The sequence below is a fragment of the Ipomoea nil genome, unplaced genomic scaffold (genome assembly GCF_001879475.1).
Source record: "Ipomoea nil cultivar Tokyo-kokei standard unplaced genomic scaffold, Asagao_1.1 scaffold1792, whole genome shotgun sequence".
NCBI classification, from domain to species: Eukaryota; Viridiplantae; Streptophyta; class Magnoliopsida; order Solanales; family Convolvulaceae; genus Ipomoea; species Ipomoea nil.
In genome coordinates, this window is record NW_017618220.1 from 806,856 (window position 1) to 828,183 (window position 21,328).

Genomic DNA, 21,328 nt, shown 5'->3' on the forward strand with positions numbered 1-21,328 from the left:
AAATCATTACTTGATATTTCCATGAATTTTCTGTTTGATTTTACCTTAAGCTCTAGGAGGAAAGATTTTGTGCTTGTTGAATTATTACCATCCAGAATGTTTAAATTCCATGATGTGTCAGTAAATGTAATTGCCTTACTTGTTGATTGTAGGATGATGATTGGAGCGACTCGTGTCAAGAATCCCAAGAAAAAGTTCCATGAGCGTGATAAAACAGAAAGTGAGCTTGCTACTTTGTCTTTCATTGAAGATTTGGATTTTAGGACGAATCCTTTTCAAGAATGGGAGAATAATAGGAACCAGTACACATGGAATCCAGTAAGGGTAAATAGTGGGCTCATCACAAGGCCCATAACTACATCCTTAAAGCATCAATGGTGGAAGAAACAAGAAAGTCCAATAAAAATTCCATTCGATAGAGGAAAGCATTATAAGTGGCCCGTTTCAAGTGATGTCACAGATCGAAGACAATGTTTAGAAGATTCAAAGTCGAATCATTTTTTCAAGAAGGGGAGGATGATGCGGCCCAACATAATGAAGATCCATTAAGAGTACAAATTGGGCCAATCACAAGATCCAAAACCCAAATCAGCTTTATTATTTGTGGCCATCATTATTTTAAATTGTTTGGAATTAAAGAGAAAACACTAGTTTGTATTTAGAAAGGATTCCTTAAATCCCTTTCTAAATAGGAATATATTTACATGCTTTCTAGATTAGGTTTAGGACTCTTTTTGTATTTAAAAAGGATTCTTAAATCCATTTCTAAATAGGACTATATTTACTTGCTTTCTAGATTATGTTTAGGACTCTTTTTCCCATTGTATTTAGGATTACAATGCTGCCCTATACCTATAAATATGGTACATCCATATCCGTTTTAAAAGGCTTTAATTCAATAAAATTCTTAAGTTTTTCTTTACACTTGTGTAAGAAACCTTATGGCTAATTGTGGACTCAATTAGTGGCTAGTCGTGGACTCGACTAGAAAATTGATTCGTGGACTGGAATCAATCTTACTTTCTTCAACCTTAGATTTAGGTTCGTGGACTCGTTCTTGAATCGAAGGAAACTAGATCCGACTCTAGTTGATTGAAGATTGCAACATCGATGTACTTGAAGCTACATGGGATTCTTCCAAGTCTTTGAGGATTCGGGACAAAGGGTTTCTCGTGAGGTTTAAGGTATTTTGATCCATGTCTATCTTTACTTTTGAGAGCATTCTTGGGACAATATTCCATTTTTTTTAACCTTGGACTAGGTTCATATCATAATTGCAAGAAGTAAAATTACCTTGTCACAATGAAGATTGAAGCTCGGTGAAATTAACTATAGGTAGCTCTGTTCTTGGTTTGGAAAAAATGGTAAACTGTTACGTTATTTATAGTCATGGGATGAGGAATTTGAGTGTGTTGGGACTCTAATTTTGTTACTTAATCCTTATCAGTTTATGATGTTGTGGTTAATTATGTGTATTAGGAGTCTATTATTATTAGTATTCGTCTTGTAATAGGTTTACTATTCTCTCTAGATATACTCGTGTAAAGACTCGTTTATTCTATTGATTCAGATATATCGTATCCTCATCTGGTATCCGCAGGTTTTCTGATCTCTCTCCATGGCGCATCTCGGTACTGATGACGGTTCTGTTGGTAGCTCCGAACGGACTGTTTCCGATGCTGCTCTTGTCGCACCGTTGTCGGGGGTTTCTTTCTCCTCGGCGCATCACTTTGTCTAGATTAAGTTGTCCTCCCGCAATTTTTTGTTCTAGTGTACTCAGCTTCTTCCTTTCCTTGATGGCCAAGGGGTGCTGGGCTTTGTTGACGGTACTTCCCCGTGTCCGCCGCTCACGACACTCGCCGGGCCGCCTGCCGATGGTGTCGTTACTGTCTTGCCTTCGCCTGCCATTTCTTCCGCTGCTCGGGCTGCATGCTTCGTCAGGATAAGGCCGTGCTTTCCTTGTTGATCTCGTCTTTGTCCGACGAGATGATGCATCTCGCTATTGGGAAGGCGACCTCTTGGCATCTGTGGTTGGCGATCGAACAGACGCTTGGCTCGACAACTAGGCTCGGGCTCTCCGGTTGGTGGGTGAGTTGCAGGGGTTGCGTCAGGGGGATGCTTCCATTCCAAACTATCTTGGCCGTGCGCATGTGCTTATAGAGGACTTGGCACTTACCGGTCGTCCGGTGACGCTAGAGGATCAGAATATGTACATCTTTCGTGGCCTTCGCTACGAATATCGTCCGTTGGCGGCATCACTAACGAGGGGTGCTCCGGTGTCTCTAACTAAGTTGTCTGACTTTCTTGCCTCTCAGGCATTTATTTGTGTAGATGATGTGGGCGATGTTGCTGCTGCTCCGGTTGCCATGGCGGCCCAACGTGGTGGAGGTCGTTCGGGCGGACAGCAGTGTGGAAGCAGCAATTGCGATCGTGGTTGCGACAAGGGTCGTGGATGCGGTCGTGGTGGTGCCGGCGCTGTCCAGTGCCAGATTTGCTCCGGCGAGGGTCACTCTGCTGCCACTTGCTTTCGCCGGTATGACGGGGCTCCGGGGCTGAAGGCGCGTGTTGCCTACACTGTTAGCGATGCGGCTTCGGTTGGCACTCAGCAATGGTTTCCCAACACTGGTGCGTCGAACCATGCCACCCCCGACCCATCTTGGATGTCCTCGGCGGCTTCTTACAATCGCTCGGATCATCTTTGCGTTGGTGACGTTAAGTGTTTGCCTATTGTTGGTACCGGTTCATCTTTGGTAGCCTCTTTTGAAACACGGTTTCGGTTGTCTGATGTTCTCTACGTTCCTAGGCTTTTTGCGTCTTTATTATCTGTACAACGCTTTGCTAGAGATAATAATGTCTTTTATGAATTTCACTCTGATTGTTTCTTTGTGAAGGATCGTTCAACCAAGGAAGTTTTGTATAGAGGGCAGGCTTCAGGGGATCTCTATTCTTGGCCTGTTTCTCGTTCGAGTCCTGCTGCGTTAGTGGCCTCTCGTGTCTCTTCTGATGTCTGGCATGGTCTGTTGGGTCACCCACATACTCGTGTCTTGCGGAAATTTTAAATTCATGTTCTATTGATTCTAGTTTTAGTGATAGTTCGGTGTTTTGTTGTGCTTGTATGCTCGGGAAATCGTCTCGGTTTCCCTTGCCCCGTGTCAATACTACTACGTCGCATGTCTTTGAACTTATATATACTAATATTTGGGGCCTAGCGCCTTTTCCTTCTGTTAATGGTTTCCGATATTTTGTGTTGTTTGTTGATGACTACACACGTTATGTATGGTTTTATCCTATGCATTTAAAAACTGATGTGTATGCTATCTTTGAACAGTTTCGGTCACTTGTTGAACGTTCATATGGTCGTAAGATTGTCTCTATACTGTCTGATTTAGGGGGAGAGTATAAGCGGTTGCACCGTAGTTTTGTCTCCTTGGGTATCAATCATAGGCAATCATGTGCCTATACCCATGAGAAGAATGGTAGGGTAGAACGTAGGCATCCTCACGTTGTGGAAATGGGTCTAGCTCTCATGGCTCAGGCTTCGGTGCCACAGCGCTAATGGGATTATGCCTTTGAGACTGCGGTCTATTTTATCGATAAGATGTCTACTCGTGTCTTAGATAATGTCAGTCCTCATTTTTGTTTGCATCGTTCTAACCATCATATTTTTTTACGCGTGTTTGGCTGCCTCTGTTATCCTATGTTGGTCCTTACAATCGTAACAAGTTGCAGTATCAGTCTTCCCCGTGTGTGTTTTTTGGTTATCCGTCTTCGTTTCGTAGCTATCGTTGCTTTGATCCTGCTAATAACAAGGTATTCATTTGCCGCCATGTGCGGTTTGATGAGACCGTATATTCGTTTGCTTCTTTTGTGCCTTCTCAGGTTCCCAGCTCTAGTCCGGTTGCTCCATGGGGTGTTGGTGCCGTTCAGGTTGACTTTGGCTCCGGTGTGTGCAATGTTGTGTCGGAGCTTTGTACGATATTAGTGGTGGATTCCAGTGGCTCAACGACTGACTCCAGCTCTCGGACCGTGACTGACGTGGTCTCGGGTGGTATGGTCTCGGGTGTAGCTACCGGGGCCAAGCAGGGCCGTCGTTCGGTGAAGGTTGTTCCGCCCCGGTCTCATGTTATAGCAACTCGTTCTCAAGGACCGACTCAGCATGTTGCTCTTATGGCAGTTCCTGAGCCGACGTGTTATTCTCAGGCGGTTCGATATCCGGAATGGCGTGAGGCCATGGATCTTGAGTTCAATGCCTTACTCTAGAATAACACTTGGCGTTTGGTTAGTCGCACGCCAGGCATGAATGTTGTGGGGTGCAAATGGGTGTTCAGAACAAAGCGCAAGGCAGATGGAACGATAGAACAGCACAAGGCTCGATTGGTCGCTAAAGGCTTTAATCAGGTGGTTGGACATGACTTTTTTGAGACCTTTAATCCTGTTGTTAAACCGACCACTATGCAGCTTCTTCTGTCCTTAGCCATCTCTCGTGGTTGGATTATTCGGCAGTTGGATGTGCACAATGCCTTTCATATGTCAATCTTGCAACGGCTGCTTACATGAGGTAGCCGCCCGGTTATGAAGACACGTCACGACCGGATTATGTGTGTCTACTGCCGAGGTCACTTTATGGTCTTAAGTAGGCTCCTCGGGCATGGTTTAACAGGTTGCATGCTTTCTTGGTGTCGGTTGGTTTTTCTCCGTCCAAGACTGATGTTTCTCTATTCATTTATGCTCATGACTCTGTGTGCTTATATTTTCTTGTGTTTGTTGGTGACATCCTTGTTATGGGTTCTGATGTTTCTCGTGTTACTCATTTTCTTGCTGATTTAGCCTCAGAATTTAAGATCCGTGACATGGGTGCTCCGTCTTTCTTTCTTGGCATTGAGACGGTCTCCCGGGATGGCGGTTTGTTCCTTTCTCAGCAGTGATACATGCGGGATATTTTGAATCGTGTAGGTATGGTGGATTGTAAACCGTTGGCTATTCCAGTACCTGTGTCTCGGCCATCGTATCATTCTATGGTTCCCTATGCGGATCCCACGTAGTATTGTAGTCTTGCTGGGGCTCTTCAGTACCTTACTGTCACACGGTCGGATCTGTCTCTTATCGTGAATAAGATTTGTCAGCACATGCACTCTCCGACGACTAAGCATTGGGCAATGCTCAAACGCGTGCTACGGTACGTTAAAGGTACTCTACATTTTAGTCTTTTTATTCGTCGTTCCTCCTCTGTTGCCATAAATGCTTTTTCAGATTCGGACTGGATTAGTGATTCGGATGACAGGAAATCAACAAGTGGTATAGTTCTATTTAAAAAGGGATTTAAGGAATCCTTTTCTAAATACAAAAAGAGTCCTAAACCTAATCTAGAAAGCAAGTAAATATAGTCCTATTTAGAAAGGGATTTAAGGAATCCTTTCTAAATACAAACTAGTATTTTCTCTTTAATTCCAAACAATTTAAAATAATGATGACCACAAATAATAAAGCTGATATGGGCCTTGGATCTTGTGATTGGCCCAATTTGTATTGTTAATAGATCTTCATTATGTTGGGCCGCATCATCCTCCCCTTCTTGAAAAATGATTCGACCTCGAATCTTCTATACATTGTCTTCGATCCGTGACATCACTTGAAATAGGCCACTATAATACTTTCCTCTATCGAATGGAATTATTATTGGAATTCCTTGATTTTTTCACCAATGATGCTCTAAGGATGTACTTTTTGGCCTTGTGATGAGCCCACTATAGACCCTTATTGGATTCCGTGTGTGCTGGTTCCTATTATTCTCCCATTCTTGAAAAGGATTCGTCCTCGAATCCAAATCTCCAATTAAAGACAAATTAGGAAGCTCACTGATATGAACCTAGTCCAAGGTTCACATAAAGATGGAATATTGTCCCAAGAATGCTCTCAAAAGTAAAGATAGGGATGGATCAAAATACCTTAGACCTCACGAGAAACCCTTTGTCTCGAATCCTCAAAGACTTAGAAGAATCCCATGTAGCTTCAAGTACCTCGATGTTGCAATCTTCAATCAACTAGAGTCGGATCTAGTTTCCTTCGATTCAAGAACGAGTCCACGAACCTAAATCTAAGGTTGAAGAAAGTAAGATTGATTCGAGTCCACGAATCAATTTGCTAGTCGAGTCCACGACTAGCCACTAATTGAGTCCACAATTAGCCATAAGGTTTCTTACACAAGTGTAAAGAAAAACTTAAGAATTTTATTGAATTGAAGTCTCCTCAAAACTGATATGGATGTGCCCTATTTATAGGTATAGGGCAGCATTGTAATCTAAATACAATGGGAAAAAGAGTCATAAACCTAATCTAGAAAACAAGTAAATAGAGTTTTATTTAGAAAAGGATTTAAGGAATCCTTTCTAAATACAACTAGTGTTTTCTCTTTTATGCCAAACAATTTAAATTAATGATGACCAGAAATAATAGGGTTGATTTGGGCCTAATTTAATCACCAAAATCAGCACTTAAACAATTATAAAAAAAGCCTTGAGTTATTCTTCATATTTTGCAAATGGGCTTGACTTGGATTTTCACCATCTTTGAACATCACCAATGAAGAGTTGCCCTAATTGTTTGGACTTGGGCCTTGTGATTGGCCCAATTAGTATTCTTAATGGATCTTCATATGTTGGGCCGCATCACTCACTGATATGAACCTAGTCCAAGGCTCAAATAAAATGGAGTATTGTCCCAAGATTACTCTCAATGCAAAGATAGAGATGGATCAAAATACCTTAAACCTCATGAGAAACCCTTTGTCTCGAATCCTCAAATACTTGGAAGAATCCCATGTAGCTTCAAGTACCTCGATGTTGCAATCTTCAATCAACTAGAGTCGGATCTAGTTTCCTTCGATTCAAGAACGAGTCCACGAACCTAAATCTAAGGTTGAAGAAAGTAAGATTGATTCGAGTCCACGAATCAATTTGCTAGTCGAGTCCACGACTAGCCACTAATTGAGTCCACAATTAGCCATAAGGTTTCTTACACAAGTGTAAAGAAAAACTTAAGAATTTTATTGAATTAAAGCCTCTTTCAAAGTGATATGGATGTGCCCTATTTATAGGTATAGGGCAGCATTGCAATCTAAATACAATGGGAAAAAGAGTCCTAAACCTAATCTAGAAAACAAGTAAATAGAGTTTTATTTAGAAAAGAATTTAAGGAATCCTTTCTAAATACAACTAGGGTTTTCTCTTTTATGCCAAACAATTTAAATTAATGATGACCAAAAATAATAGGGCTGATTTGGGCCTAATTTAATCACCAAAATCAGCACTTAAACAATTATAAAATGCCTTGAAATCTTCTTCATCTTTTGCAAATGGGCTTGACTTGGATTTCCACCATCTTTGAATATCACCAATGAAGAGTTGTCTTAATAGTTTGGACTTGGGCCTTGTGATTGGCCCAATTGGTACTCTTGATGGATCTTCATTATGTTGGGTCGCATCACTCAGTTTGTGTTTTATCACGCTCATGGAACTTTTTCTTGGGATGCTTGACACGAGTCGCTCGAATATTCATCCTACAATCAACAAGTAAGGCAATTAAGTCTAATGACATAGCATGGAATTTAAACATTATAGATGGTAATAGTTCATCAAAATGAGACATTAAATTTGGCCATCTTGTTTGTATTGTCAACAAGCACAAAATCTTTCCTGCTAGAGCTTAAGGTTAAACCAAACACAAAATTCATGGAAATATCAAGTAATGTTTTAGATGTATTGTGGTGGTAAGTAGCACAATTATGAACATAAGATTCTACATCTTTTTTCTTCTTTGGCCAATGAAAATATCCATGCAAAACATCATCACTCTTTGGAAAACTAAAGTGTCCTTTATGTGAATCAACACTTAAATCATTGCCCAAAACAAAGCAAAAGGTGCCAATCCCATTGACTTTGAACCAAAACCCCTTGAGCAAGTAGTGTTTCACATAAGAAGTTTTCAAATGTGCCTTATAACTTTCCAGTGATTCCTTATCTATATCAAACAAAATTTTAGTAAAATCAAAATTCGGGAATCTTGGATGTATGGAGGCAAACAAATTTCTAACACATCTAGCAAGTACATCATTAACAGAAACATGGCAAAGAAATCTAGAGAATATTAATGCATGCTTTTGGAATAAAAGTGAGTAGAAAGTGACTCCCCTTCCTTTATCTTGCTTAGTATCCTTTTTAGTTACCAAGAGAGGTTGCACTTTGACACCTTGGGCTGATCCTTTCCACTGTATCACTGATTGTGGTCCATTTGTTTGGCTACAAACTGAGTTAGCGGATTGGAGTGGTGATTGCAATTCCAAACATAGAGGTTCCACTTTTCTCTCTTTGATTTCTTCCTTCTTTTAAGGCTGGTTTGAGAGCTTGCATCAATGTCAATTGAATTTCTTCTACTTGTTTAGGATACAAACGATGCAAGACATATGCAACTCCATTCATGTGAAACACATAAGTTTTCCTCATTCCATCAGAACTTATTTTACTGTCAAATTGCAATGGTCTACCTAACAAGATATGAGCAGCCTGCATTGGGATATTATCACACATGATTTTATCAGAGTAACTGTTAATAGATAAAGGACTAAGATCTTGTTTGGTTACTCTAGCTTCTCCTACATTAGTTAACCATTGCAAACAATAAGGATTTGGATGATTAAGCAAAGGTAACTTGGGAAATTTAACCATAGCTGCACTAGCCACATTTGTGCAACTTCTAGAATCTATTACCATAGCACAAGCATTCTCTCTAATTGACCTTTAGCACAAAATATATTTTCTCTTTGAGACTCATCTTCTTTTAAAGGGTGAACATTCAAAACCTCCTTAACAACAAGAGTATGACTAGACTCACTATCAGCATATTTAGAATCAAAATCTAAAGGTATGAAAGGTACTCCCTCAACATGTTCATTGGGGGTTCAAAATGGTCACATACCTCATCCTCAGATTTAAGACAAGAAGTAAATTTTTCAGATTGTGTTGTTATCTTAACTACCCTTTTATTAGGGCAATCACGAGCTATGTGGCCTCTTTCATTACATCTATAACAAATCAATTCTCTATCATGTTGAGGCCTCGCTGCCTCACTTACCTTTTCCTTACCCTTGTCTAATGAATCATCTCTTGGAGGAGGATGTTCATCACGCTTTTGAGAGGTGAAACGAGTGTTGTTCCATCATGATGCATCATTTTTGGACTTGTACATTTTCATCTCTTTGATTTTTGCCTCAGATTCACGTGCAGCATACAAGGCATCATAAAGAGTGTCAGATCTCTGAAAACTCATTCCACATCGAATTTCTAAGTTGAACCCATGTACGAAACGAGCAACAGTTTTTGTCTCTTCTTCATGTATGTCTCCCTGTTTAAGAAAAATATTTACAGTTTGGTGGTACTCGTCAACTGACTTTGTTCCTTGCACCGTTCCCTACAATTTTCTTTCAAGATCATACAAAAAAGATTTAGGACGAAAGGTTAGGCGCATATCTTCCCTCACTTGAACCCAAGATTCATAGGGAATAAAATTAGCAACTCTCTCTCTATTTCTTTTTCGCCACCAAGATAATGCATACCCCTTAAAAGATGTAGCAACTAGCTTAATTTTTGTAAGATCAGAATAGTGCTTTAAATAAAAAAGAGTTTCAATAGCATTCTCCCATTCTATATATTCGGTAAGTCCTTTCTCACTAGTGAAGTTAGGAATTTCAAGTTTAATATTTCCTAACTCCGCATTACGCGGTTAGATCCTTTGACATCTAGGATCCACTCTTCCTGCCGGTGACAAATATTGCTCATCATTGTGTAGCGATTGCACTTGCTGAGGGTGTTACTCCAGATTATTTATTTTTGTGAGTAACCCTTTCGTGGCGAAGGTTAGAGCATCTATTTTCTGCTCTAATCTCTTACGTGTGTTTGGAACCTCTTCAGCCATCTGTAGATGAGAAACAAAATCTAAAAACAAGAAGATGTGTGAGTAGACACGTTAGTGAAACCAAAAAGTTGGTTCGCTCCCTCACTATTCTCAACTCGCAGGTAAAAGGTGGATTATATGGCTCTGGGGTGCACTACACACTCTTACAAACACACACTCTACTCGTGTATCGCTCAAGGTGGCATATACTCTCATAAACCTTTTTCCAAAAAGAAAATTCTAGTCTGGAACTCAAGTTGATATGGATTCAACGTAAAAGTTCAAGAAAACATACCTTGGAAAACTTCACAAGCCTTTAAGAGTAAGGTGTATCGCGAGGTAGGTAATAAAATTGAGAGCAAGAAGCAAAGAAAATGGACAATACAAGCAAAGAAACTAAGCAAGATTTGAAAGAAAAAAGGGAAGCAAAGAAAGATATGCAGGACCAATATCAGAAGATAGACACAAATAGAAAGTAATAGGGGTGCAAGTGTATCACAACCAAATAAGAATATATCAAGAACTCCTTCCAACCTTATACTTTTCCCCTTCCTTTTCCCTTCAAAATTCTCCTACCAATCATATTCTTTCGCCAACCTTATTCTTCTTCTTTATTGCTTTCTCTTTTTTGCTTTTTTTTTTTTCAACTTTCTTGATTTTTTTTTTGATATGTAACCTCCAAAAAACTACGGCAAATATCAACAAAAATTTCGGACCAAGAGGATCCACACAACCCCTTCAAAACATAATCAAGAATCACCCAGAAAAACAGAAATGCTGCCCTTACTTCGGAGATCAATATCTCAATGACCGTAAGGAATTAGCAAGTGTATAATATATCAAAAGAACTCCCCAGGAATGATCTACAACATATCAAAATTTCAGATAAAACTAACAAGTGGATCTCTAGATATAGGTCATTCTTTGAAACTGGTCACAGAACGCGGAAATCTTGACAGGGTATGATTGCGACGTGATTGCGCGTAAATGCGCTTTGGATATAGGTAAGGATGAGATGGGGTTGTTTTCTTGGCAGAATGTATGGTAATACGGTGCTTAAGAGGTGTGAGGTCTCGTTGATATTGGACGGGAAAAAGGGAAAACTCTTTCGGGATTGTTTTTCAAGAAATTGGAGAACATGTATCAAGATTCAAGAACACAATCCAGAATGCAAAGGAAATTTTTTTTAGGGTTTTTAATGAATAAGACACGAAAAAAAAAAGTAGTATATAAGATAAGAATGAGATAAACCTAGGCTCTGAATACCAAATTTCTAATGATAATGAGATAAACCTAGGCTCTGAATACCAAATTGATATGAACCTAGTTCAAGATTCAAATAAGATGGAATATTGTCCCAAGATTACTCTCAATGCATGGATAGAGATGGATCAAAATACCTTATACCTCACGAGAAACCCTTAGTCCCGAATCCTCAAAGACTTTGAAGATTCCCATGTAGCTTCAAGTACCTCGATGTTGCAATCTTCAATTAACTAGAGTCGGATCTAGTTTCCTTCGATTCAAGAACGAGTCCACGAACCTAAATCTAAGGTTGAAGAAAGGAAGATTGATTCGAGTTCACGAATCAATTTGCTAGTCGAGTCCACGGCAAGCCACTAATTGAGTCCACAATTAGCCATAAGGTTTCTTACGCAAGTGTAAAGAAAAACTTAAGAATTTTATTGAATTAAAGCCTACTCAAAACTGATATGGATGTGCCCTATTTATAGGTATAGGGCAGCATTGTAATCCTAAATACAATGGGAAAAAAAGTCCTAAACCTCTTCTAGAAAGCAAGTAAATATAGTTCTATTTAGAAAGGGATTTAAGGAATCCTTTTCTAATTACAAAAAGAGTCCTAAACCTAATCTAGAAAGCAAGTAAATATAGTCCTATTTAGAAAGGGATTTAAGGAATCCTTTCTAAATACAAACTAGTGTTTTTTCTTTAATTCCAAACAATTTAAAATAATGATGACCACAAATAATAAAGCTGATTTGGGCCTTGGATCTTGTGATTGGCCCAATTTGTACTCTTAATAGATCTTCATTATGTTGGGCCGCATCATCCTCCCCTTCTTGAAAAATGATTCGACCTCGAATCTTCTAAACATTGTCTTTGATCCGTGACATCACTTGAAACGAGCCACTATAATACTTTCCTCTATCGAATGGAATTATTTTTGGAATTCCTTGATTTTTCCACCAATGATGCTTTAGGGATGCTCTTTTTGGCCTTGTGATGAGCCCACTATAGACCCTTATTGGATTCCATGTGTGCTGATTCCTATTAGGTTGGTTAGAGATTTTCTCTACACTCTCGTTCAATTTCAAGAATGGGGGCTCTTGAAATCTACATGCCGAAACTCTGTCGAAATCTCGCCAGGATATCATATGGAACACACCCGCAGTTGTACTGCGTATACTGTGCTGAGGAACACGCCGTTTGAACACCGGAAGCCCTTCTTTGAAGATCAAGCTGCATATTAGCCCTTCATTGAGGAACAAACTACTAACTCCGGAGGCCATTCAGCAAAGAACTACTTCAAGTTCGGCATATTCCCGAACTTGGCATACTTCCAGTCCGGCGCACTCCTAAACTCGGCATACTTCTAGTTCAGCATACTCGCGAACTTTGCATACTTCCAGTTCGGCACATTCCCGAACTTGGTATATTTCCAATCCGGCACACTCCCGAACTCGGCACACTTCCAGTTCGGCACACTCCCGAACTCGGCATACTTCCAGTTCAGCATACTCTAAACTCGGTATACTTCCAACAAAGAACTACTTCAAGTTCGGCATACTCTGAATTTGGCACACTTCCAATTCAGCATATTCTGAATTTGGCACACTACTAATACGCATGCTTCTAATAGAGAATCAGATGACTTCTCCTATACAGAGATTGTACCCCTTCCCGTTTGATATATACTTGATACTTCATTGTAACCGATACTTTGAATTTTGAATATATACAATTCAAGTTTTTCACGTTTACAGTATGCATGATACCAATATTGTTCTTATCCCAAACAAAAAGGAACCTGAGCTAGGTTTTGATTTGAGACTCATCGCCTTGTGTAATGTGATCTATAAAGTTATGGCTAAGATGTTGGCAAACAGGATGAAGCATCTATTGGGTGATTTGATTTCAGAGTCCCAGAGTGCTTTTATCCTGACAAGCTTATTACGGATAACATCTTAATTGCTGCAGAGGTGGGGCATTTTTTGAATAGGAAACAGCGTGGAAAGGTGGGGTGGGGTGCTTTAAAGTTGGATATAACCAATGCCTATGATAATATGGAATGGTATTTTCTGAGGAATATGCTTGGGGCGCTGGGTTTTGCAGAAGGGTGGATTAATTTAATTATGTTGTGTGTTATGACTGGCTCTTATAACATCCAAGTTAATGGGGGTAGGGGAGGTAAGGTGTAACACCCCCGATTTTACCAACATTTTAAAACTTAAAAATCAACGATAAACAACTAATCATCAAAACAATCATAAAGCGAAAGCTATTAAAAACCGGGAAAGGTGTTATGCCACACCCATAAAACTATGGGTGCATAGGCTAAATCTATCACAATCATCAAACATAACATTAGTCTAGGCACACAGGCCACTAGTCTAGGCACACAGGCCAACAAAAGCAAACATCTAAGCACAAGAGCTACACTATCTAGAGTCCACATCTAGCGCGCTCGTAATCTACTCAAAACCTGTAAAACATAGGGATAACACCGAGTCAGCGAATAATGCTGGTAACCCATCAATACGCGTTAAATAGCATAGTGTAGAGATAGATATAATCAAAAGCGTTTGAGACTGAGGAAATATAGTATATAGTCATTTTAAAGCCAGAAGGAGATCAACATCAAAGACTCATCACACTCTCAACAAAGACCGAGGATCATCAACCTCAACAAGACAACAAATCACAAACAGCAAGGAACAACAAAACTCTAGATGCAACCTACCATTCATAAGGTAGAGTTCATCAAAGACATGCTCATATGCAAGGAAATACATCAATCACATAATGACAAGTTTATGTTCCAACCTTATCCCTTAGTACCACCCTTATGGCTACCCCCGGCCTTATCACAGTTCCAACCTATACCTCTGAGTGCCACCCTATACTTCTGAGTCCAACCTTTTCCCGGTCTGGGACCTTCGTCCCCCGCCAAACTTCCGCCGAACTCATAGTACACGACGATACCGTACAAATCATAGTAACATACCACCGATCATGTGAGCAAAGCTCAAGTCACAAAACCACCAATCTCATTCATATTCACACATAGTCAGCGTCATCAAGAAGACTAAGGCTCATCAATAGCCCCAATCAAGTATCAACAAAGGGTACAACGACTTGTACAAGAATACAACATAAGAATCAATCAAAGGATTTCAATAAAGTCATGAGACAACACTCAACAATCAAGGACTACAATCCACATCAAAATGATTGACAATGCGAGTTGCAACCCCAACAAGAAGGAACAAACTGCACACACTAGCATAATAACACCAAACTAGCATGCTCATCAAATGTGTAAACCAAAATGGTTCCAACTAACCTTCAAGACACATATTAGCCCAACGAATCACAAAGTTGGACCCTTAGCACGACTCAGGACACCAAATCCTAACATGGATTCCTAACACATCGTTCTAGACATACGAAACATCAAGAAGACTCACAAATAACTCAATAATCCAACAACGGGAGGTCAAAACATCAATACCAAAAAGAAAAGAATCATGGGGAACAAATCCCCGCACTCACAACACTTGTTCCCCGCGGGTGGGGCCACGGGTAGGCCCCCACTCGTGGGCCTGCCCACGGGGTACATGCCCTAATCACCCATGTTCCCCGCGGGTGGAGCGGCGGGTAGGCCATTGCCCGCCGTTCCGCCCGCGGGGTACACCTCCTGTACAATATTTTCCCTTCGGGGAAATTCATCAACAAAGCCAAGTTCAAGTCCAAAACACCCAAAATCTCACACACAACAAAGATATGACTTAAATCCAAGAAATAGCCAAGCAATGGCATTCAAGAAACCTAAATACAAGCTCTAAACATGCATCATCACAAGATCATGCATCAAATCTCACAAATCACACCAAGAACATCAAATAGAAGCCAAGAATTATCATTTAAGTAAAAAAAAAAAATAGGTTTTGTATAGCATGAGTTACCTTTGTAGGTTAACAACTTCTCCTTTACACCCTCTTAATCCTTCTCTTAGAGCTCCTCTTCCTCACCAACTTCTTACACAAGCCAAAACACAAAAAAGATTCTAACTTAGATAAAGACACCCAAAAGATGGCTAAAAACACTAAAAAGCTATGAACCTTACCCTTTCCTACGCTTGGGAAGAAGAAAGTAGGAATCTTGGAGTGGGATCTTGCAAGGCTAGGAGGTTCACCTTTTTGCTTGAAGAATAAGCTAGGTTCTTTTTAGAGAGATGATGGAGTGTTTGTGACGCGTACACGGGTTGCTTCTCGCAACAAGTGCACACCCAAGGAATCACTCCAGAACCTTTCGTGTCTTATAAAGGATCTTACCTTGTAGACTCTTGGATTCTGAGATCCCGAACTCTACAATTGCCTCACCAAACTTCCAATGATCTTCTCAACCCTTGGATGGTTAAACAAGGCTAAGAACTAGACTTAGGAATCTAGCACTTGAGATAAGAAATAAGAACAAACTTAACTATGTAATATAAGTAGTAGTTCTATCCTTTTTGGGATTTTCGGGTATGTGTATGAATGTAAAGAACAAGAGAGTGGGATACGCCATCTCGGCTTGTAAACTAGCTTCTCACTAGCTTACTTAGATTGAATGCATCTCACAAACAACCTAAACACTCAATGCAATTCTCATGCAAAGAAAAAGAGAGAAAATCTCATTTCATTCCAAAATATTACCTGATTTGAACCCAATGGTGATGGGGTTTTTATAGGGAAAAATCAGGGATTTAAATGTGTAAAATATTTTAGGTTTCATCCCTTAACTATGAAGTAAATAATTAAAAATTACAAGTTACAAAATAAACCTCCCCTCCCCCCTTTTTGCGTATGAAATCAGATTTTTGTAGGCTGAATTTTCTTCCAAAGCTTGCTATCTTTCACATGGGTTTGTCATAAGCATTTAATTCTTTGTCTCCTTGAGTAAGCTAGTTGCTTGAGGTGCTTGCTTGAGCTACTTGGTTGATGACAAGCAAGGAGGTGAGTGAGCAGATAGGTAGTGATGAAGTTGCACAAACAAGTAGGTGATTCATCAAGCTAGTAGGTGAAGCACACTCCTTAAGCTAGTAGCTCTCTTCAAAAGTCTTAATGTGAAGGCAATTGAATAGATTTGTTTCTTTAGATTGATCTCCTTCTTCATAAATAGTTATAGTACTCCAATTTGCTTGCACAAAAGTGTTAAAAGCCTCTTGAATCTTTTTTTGACTTGGATCTTGTTGTCGGGCCACTAGAGACTTTGATGGGATCATTTGCTTGTTGTCTTTGGGTCTCATCAGTTTGACTCTTAGGCTTGAGTAAGGAATGAATGAAATGTCTTGCTAGGGATAGCTTGAACAACAATTCATGGGTAAAAGTCATCTTTACCTTTACTAAGGTCTGAAAGACCAAGGGGGTAACACCCCGTGTTACGACCCCTAAACCAAATTAGGACTCTTTTTCCCATTGTATTTAGATTACAATGCTGCCCTATACCTATAAATAGGGCACAGGCTTTAATTCAATAAAATTCTTAAGTTTTTCTTCACACTTGTGTAAGAAACCCTATGGCTAATTGTGGACTCAATTAGTGGCTAGTCGTGGACTCGACTAGCAAATTGATTCGTGGACTCGAATCAATCTTACTTTCTTCAACCTTAGATTTAGGTTCGTGGACTCGTTCTTAAATCGAAGGAAACTAGATCTGACTCTAGTTGATTGAAGATTGCATCATCGAGGTACTTGAAGCTACAATGGGATTCTTCCAAGTCTTTGTGGATTCGAGACAAAGGGTTTCTCGTGAGATTTAAGGTATTTCGATCCATCTCTATCTTTAGTTTTGAGAGCATTCTTGGGACAATATTCCATTTTATTTGAACCTTGGACTAGGTTCATATCAATTTGGTATTCAGAGCCTAGGTTTATCTCATTCTTATCTTACATACTACTTTTTTTTCGTGTCTTATTCATTAAAAAATCCCAAAAAAAAAAATTTCCTTTGTATTCTTGATTGTGTTCTTGAATCTTGATACATGTTCTCCAGTTTCTTGAAAAACAATCCCGAAAGAGTTTTCCCTTTTTCCTATCCAATATCAACGAGACCTCACACCTCCTAAGCACCATATTACCCAAAATTCTGTCTACAAAACAACCCCATATCACCCTTACCTATATCCAAAGCGCATTTACGCGCAATCACGTCACAATCACACCCTGTCCAGATTTCCGCGTTCTGTGACTAGTTTCAATGAATGACCTATATCTCGAGATCCACTGGTTAGTTTTATCTGAAATTTTGATATGTTTTAGATATCTTCTGGGGCGTTCTATTGATATATTATACACTTTCTAATTCCTTACGGTCATTGAGATATTGATCTTCTAATTGAGGTATTCCGATCCATCTCTATCTTTAGTTTTGAGAGCATTCTTGGGACAATATTCTATTTTCTTTGAACATTGGACTAGGTTCATATCAGTGGGCGAAGATCCTCGGAGACTACGACCCTACACACCGCTGGCCCTTCATTCAGTGGATCGTAGCCGACCATAGCCCTACACAGCGCCTGATCACTCATTCGGTGGGCTATGGCCTTCCTCAGGCTGGTGGCCCTACACACCGCTGGCACGTCCAGTCGGTGGACCATCTGCACACGAGGCCCGTGCGTTGTAGCCCAAGAAGTAAATCACTAACCGTAGCCAGGAGAATGAACCGTAGCTCATAAGTAACCAATTTGACCGCAACCAACTTCTGAACCGCAACTCAGGAACACCTAATTTGATCGCAACCAAATTGGGGAATCATGCATCACATAACACATTGTAGCACATAATAGCACATTGGGAAGGGGGAGACGTATAAATAAACTTATGTGTGATCATTCACATACTAAGAGTAGTCCTAAGGGGTTCATGCATTCTTCTCCTAGGCCAACGGGTTACCGATTCACTAGCATGCAATTCCTAAGACTCTTTTATCCTACGAATGGCACTCGAAACATCAAACTAGACTCAAGCACGACAAACGGGGTCCGTTGGGACACCACGGGGAATGGGGAACATCAAACGGGGAAGCCGAGGACCCGGGGTGGGTAACAGACCAGTGGGTAGCCGGTCGGTGGGGGTCACCCGCCGGCTGCCCGCCGGTGACGATCCTCCTGGCAGCGGGTGGCCAGCAGGCAGACGCCTGCCCGCCGGCTGCCCGCTGCCTGGCGGTGATTCTCGGGCAGCGGGTCCCCTACCCCCCACTGACTCTTTCATCAAATACGCGTCCCGGGATCCTTTGTGGAACCCGAAACCATGCTTAGATGCTTTCAAACGCAAATAACGACACCACATAGGCAATTAACGGATAAAAAACAAGAATCATATTGGACACATCCTAACATGACTTCTAAACATAACAACACCCGAACATGCGAATTTCCACCCAAATATAAATCAAGGACGTCACAATACAAATTACCAATCCGACCGAGGGCTCTAATTCCCATCCAAATTATCAAGACCATATGTTATCTCTAACATCAGGAAACATCAAGATTTATCAAGAATCATCACATAAATATTAAGAACCTCTTTTTAATATCAAGATCATCAAGATCACACATAAAATCATCACATCAATGAAATAAGATTATATCACGATCATCATAAAGGAATTCATCAAGACACAAGTATATAGAGGAAGCCAAAGAAGGAGATTATAGCAAAGAAAATAGGTTTTGTTGAGACATGGGTTACCTCTTAGCCTTAATTAATTTCCTTGGCTATGAAGGGTCTTTCTTTAAGATTTCTTCTTTCTTGATTTCTCCTATGGGAATTCTTGGGAATTCTTGTGTGGTGAGAGTTTATTGTGGTGTGAGTTCTAGGTGCCTCTTATGTCCCTATTTATATTTCTAAGAGTCCTAATTAGGGTCTAAATGGTATGGGCTTGCCACTTCCATTCCTTTTACGACTAAGGAGTTGGTTTTAGGGATAAGGGTCCATGGACTATGGTGGACCCCCTTTTAGTTAATTAACGGATTTTAATTCCCTTTTTACGGTGAGTAATTAATTAATTAATTCGGTTTTAGGGGTCGTAACACGGGGTGTTACATAGTAGCTCTCTTCAAAAGTCTTGATGTGAAGGCAATTGAATAGATTTGTTTCTCCAGATTGATCTCCTTCTTCATAAATAGTTGTTGTACTCCAATTTGCATGCACAAAAGTGTTAAAAGCCTCTTGAATCTTTTTTTTTTTACTTGGATCTTGTTGTCGGGCCACTAGAGACTTTGATGGGATCATTTGCTTGTTGTCTTTGGGTCTCATCATCCTCCCCCTCTTGAAAAAGATTCGTCCTCGAATCGTGACGTTATTGATTGCGTGACAATCAACACACATTCGCCACGTGCCATCTTTCTTTGGTACAAGTACTACGAGCACAGCACATGGGCTTAGGCTTTCTTGGATGAATCCAGCTTGCAATAACTCATCAACTTGACGTTGAATCTCCTTAGCCTCATCGGGATTGGTGAGATAGGCCGGTCTATTAGGCAAACTTGCTCTAGGTATGAGATCAATTTGATGTTCAATCCCACGAATTGGAGGTAACCCCTTTGGTAATTCTTCAAGAAAGACATCTGCAAATTCAGAAAGCAGGACAGAAACATCAGAAGGGATAGTTTCATTTTTAATAACATTTAGACAAAACTCAATAGGGTAAAGTAAAAAAATTCCCTCTCCCCTCTTAAGGCTTTCTCCACTTCTCCTTTTGTCATGAGCAAGTTATGAGATGATTGCATACTGTCCTTGTTCATCCCTTCTTTCCTTTCCTTTTTCTCTTGAGCTAAGGCCTTTTGTTTTCCACTAGTGGTTTCCTTCATGGACATGGCCTCTTTTGCCTTCTGGGCAAGTTCTTCTCTCAACTTTTTGGATTGCACTTGGATGTAGTACACTTCCTTTGGTGCTAGTGGCACCAAAGTGTACTTCTTATCTCACTTATGAATGGTGTACTTGTTTGTCTTACCATGGTGTAAGGTGTCTCGATCATATTTCCATGGTCGACCCAATAAGATGTGACAAGCATGCATTGGGATTATATCACACAACACATCATCTTGGTATTTCCCAATGGAAATAGAAATGAGGGCTTGCTTGTCTACCTTGAGTTCACCATCATCATTAAGCCATTGTAGCTTATATGGTTGAGGATGTTGGATTGTTGGTATTCTCATTGCATTCACTACATCCTCGCTGACCACATTGGTACAACTCCCTTCATCAATGATGAAACTACATGTAGCACCAGTGTGACACCCCAAAATCCAAATTCAATTAATGGATTAATTGAGTAATTAATCCTATTTCAATTGAGAAATTAATTCCTAAAATCCTGAAATTTAATACTTGAGGACTAGTATTTGACTAGTCAATCCCAAAATCAAACTTGTACCTTGAGCTTTGAAGAGAGTTCCCTTGTTCCTTACATTTCCTAATGTTAGTAAGGGCATTCTTGACCTTACACATAGTGTTAGTATTGTAACCTAACCTAGTAGATATCTTCATTCAATCCCTTACACTTTCTAAAAGTTTAGCTCTACCTTCTCTCTAAAAAAGTGAGTAGCTTTTCCTCCAAGCCAAGTTGAGACCTTGCCAAGACTTCAAGAGTTGCTTCCAAGATTCAACCTTTCACCTATTTGGGCATCTAGGAGGGTAAGATCTAAGTCCATCTTGTGTTTTTGGTTCCATCTTAGGTGTCTTTTCTTAAAGGTAGGATCTTTATGATCTTTTGGTTTGTTCTTGAAGTGGGTTTGGAAAGTGAGCCTTGTGAGGAGCTTGTTGAGGTGTAAAGTGAAGTCTTTTAGTCTACAAGAGGTAACCCATGCTCTACAAAATCTATTTTGCTTACCTATATGTGATTTCTTAGATTCTACATGTGTTTTGCTATGAAATGTGAGTGTCTATGCATTTGTCTTGTGAAAATGCATATCTAGAGCTTGTGTTTAGGATTCTTTTGTGCCATTTCTTGGCATTTCCTTTGATTCAAGTCATTTTGTTGTATTGGGTGAGATTTGGCATGTTTTGGACTTGAATTTGTGTTTGGAGATGAATTTCGCGAAGTGTGATGTTGTGGTACAAGTTGTACCCGCAGGCGGAATGGCGGGTAG

At 40.1% G+C, this 21,328-nt stretch overlaps 1 protein-coding gene across 1 annotated transcript; it reads right to left on the reverse strand.

Annotated features, from left to right (window-relative positions):
• Positions 1-18,662: 18,662 nt before the first annotated feature.
• LOC109192648 lies at positions 18,663-20,395 on the reverse strand. Its single transcript, XM_019343349.1, has 4 exons — positions 20,188-20,395; positions 19,966-20,127; positions 19,574-19,801; positions 18,663-18,700 (listed from the first exon to the last, which is right to left on the reverse strand). The coding sequence occupies exons 1-4, from the start codon at positions 20,393-20,395 to the stop codon at positions 18,663-18,665; spliced, it is 636 nt and encodes a 211-aa protein (XP_019198894.1).
• Positions 20,396-21,328: the final 933 nt, after the last annotated feature.

Excerpts from the sequence above, each read along its gene's own strand:
- LOC109192648 (XM_019343349.1), bottom strand. The coding sequence starts at position 20,395 with ATGAGAATACCAACAATCCAACATCCTCAACCATATAAGCTACAATGG. Across the intron at positions 20,128-20,187 it reads TCGAGACACCTTACACCATG|CACCAAAGGAAGTGTACTAC; the intron begins GTAAGACAAACA and ends TGGTGCCACTAG. Across the intron at positions 19,802-19,965 it reads AGAAGGGATGAACAAGGACA|ATGTCTTTCTTGAAGAATTA; the intron begins GTATGCAATCAT and ends CTGAATTTGCAG.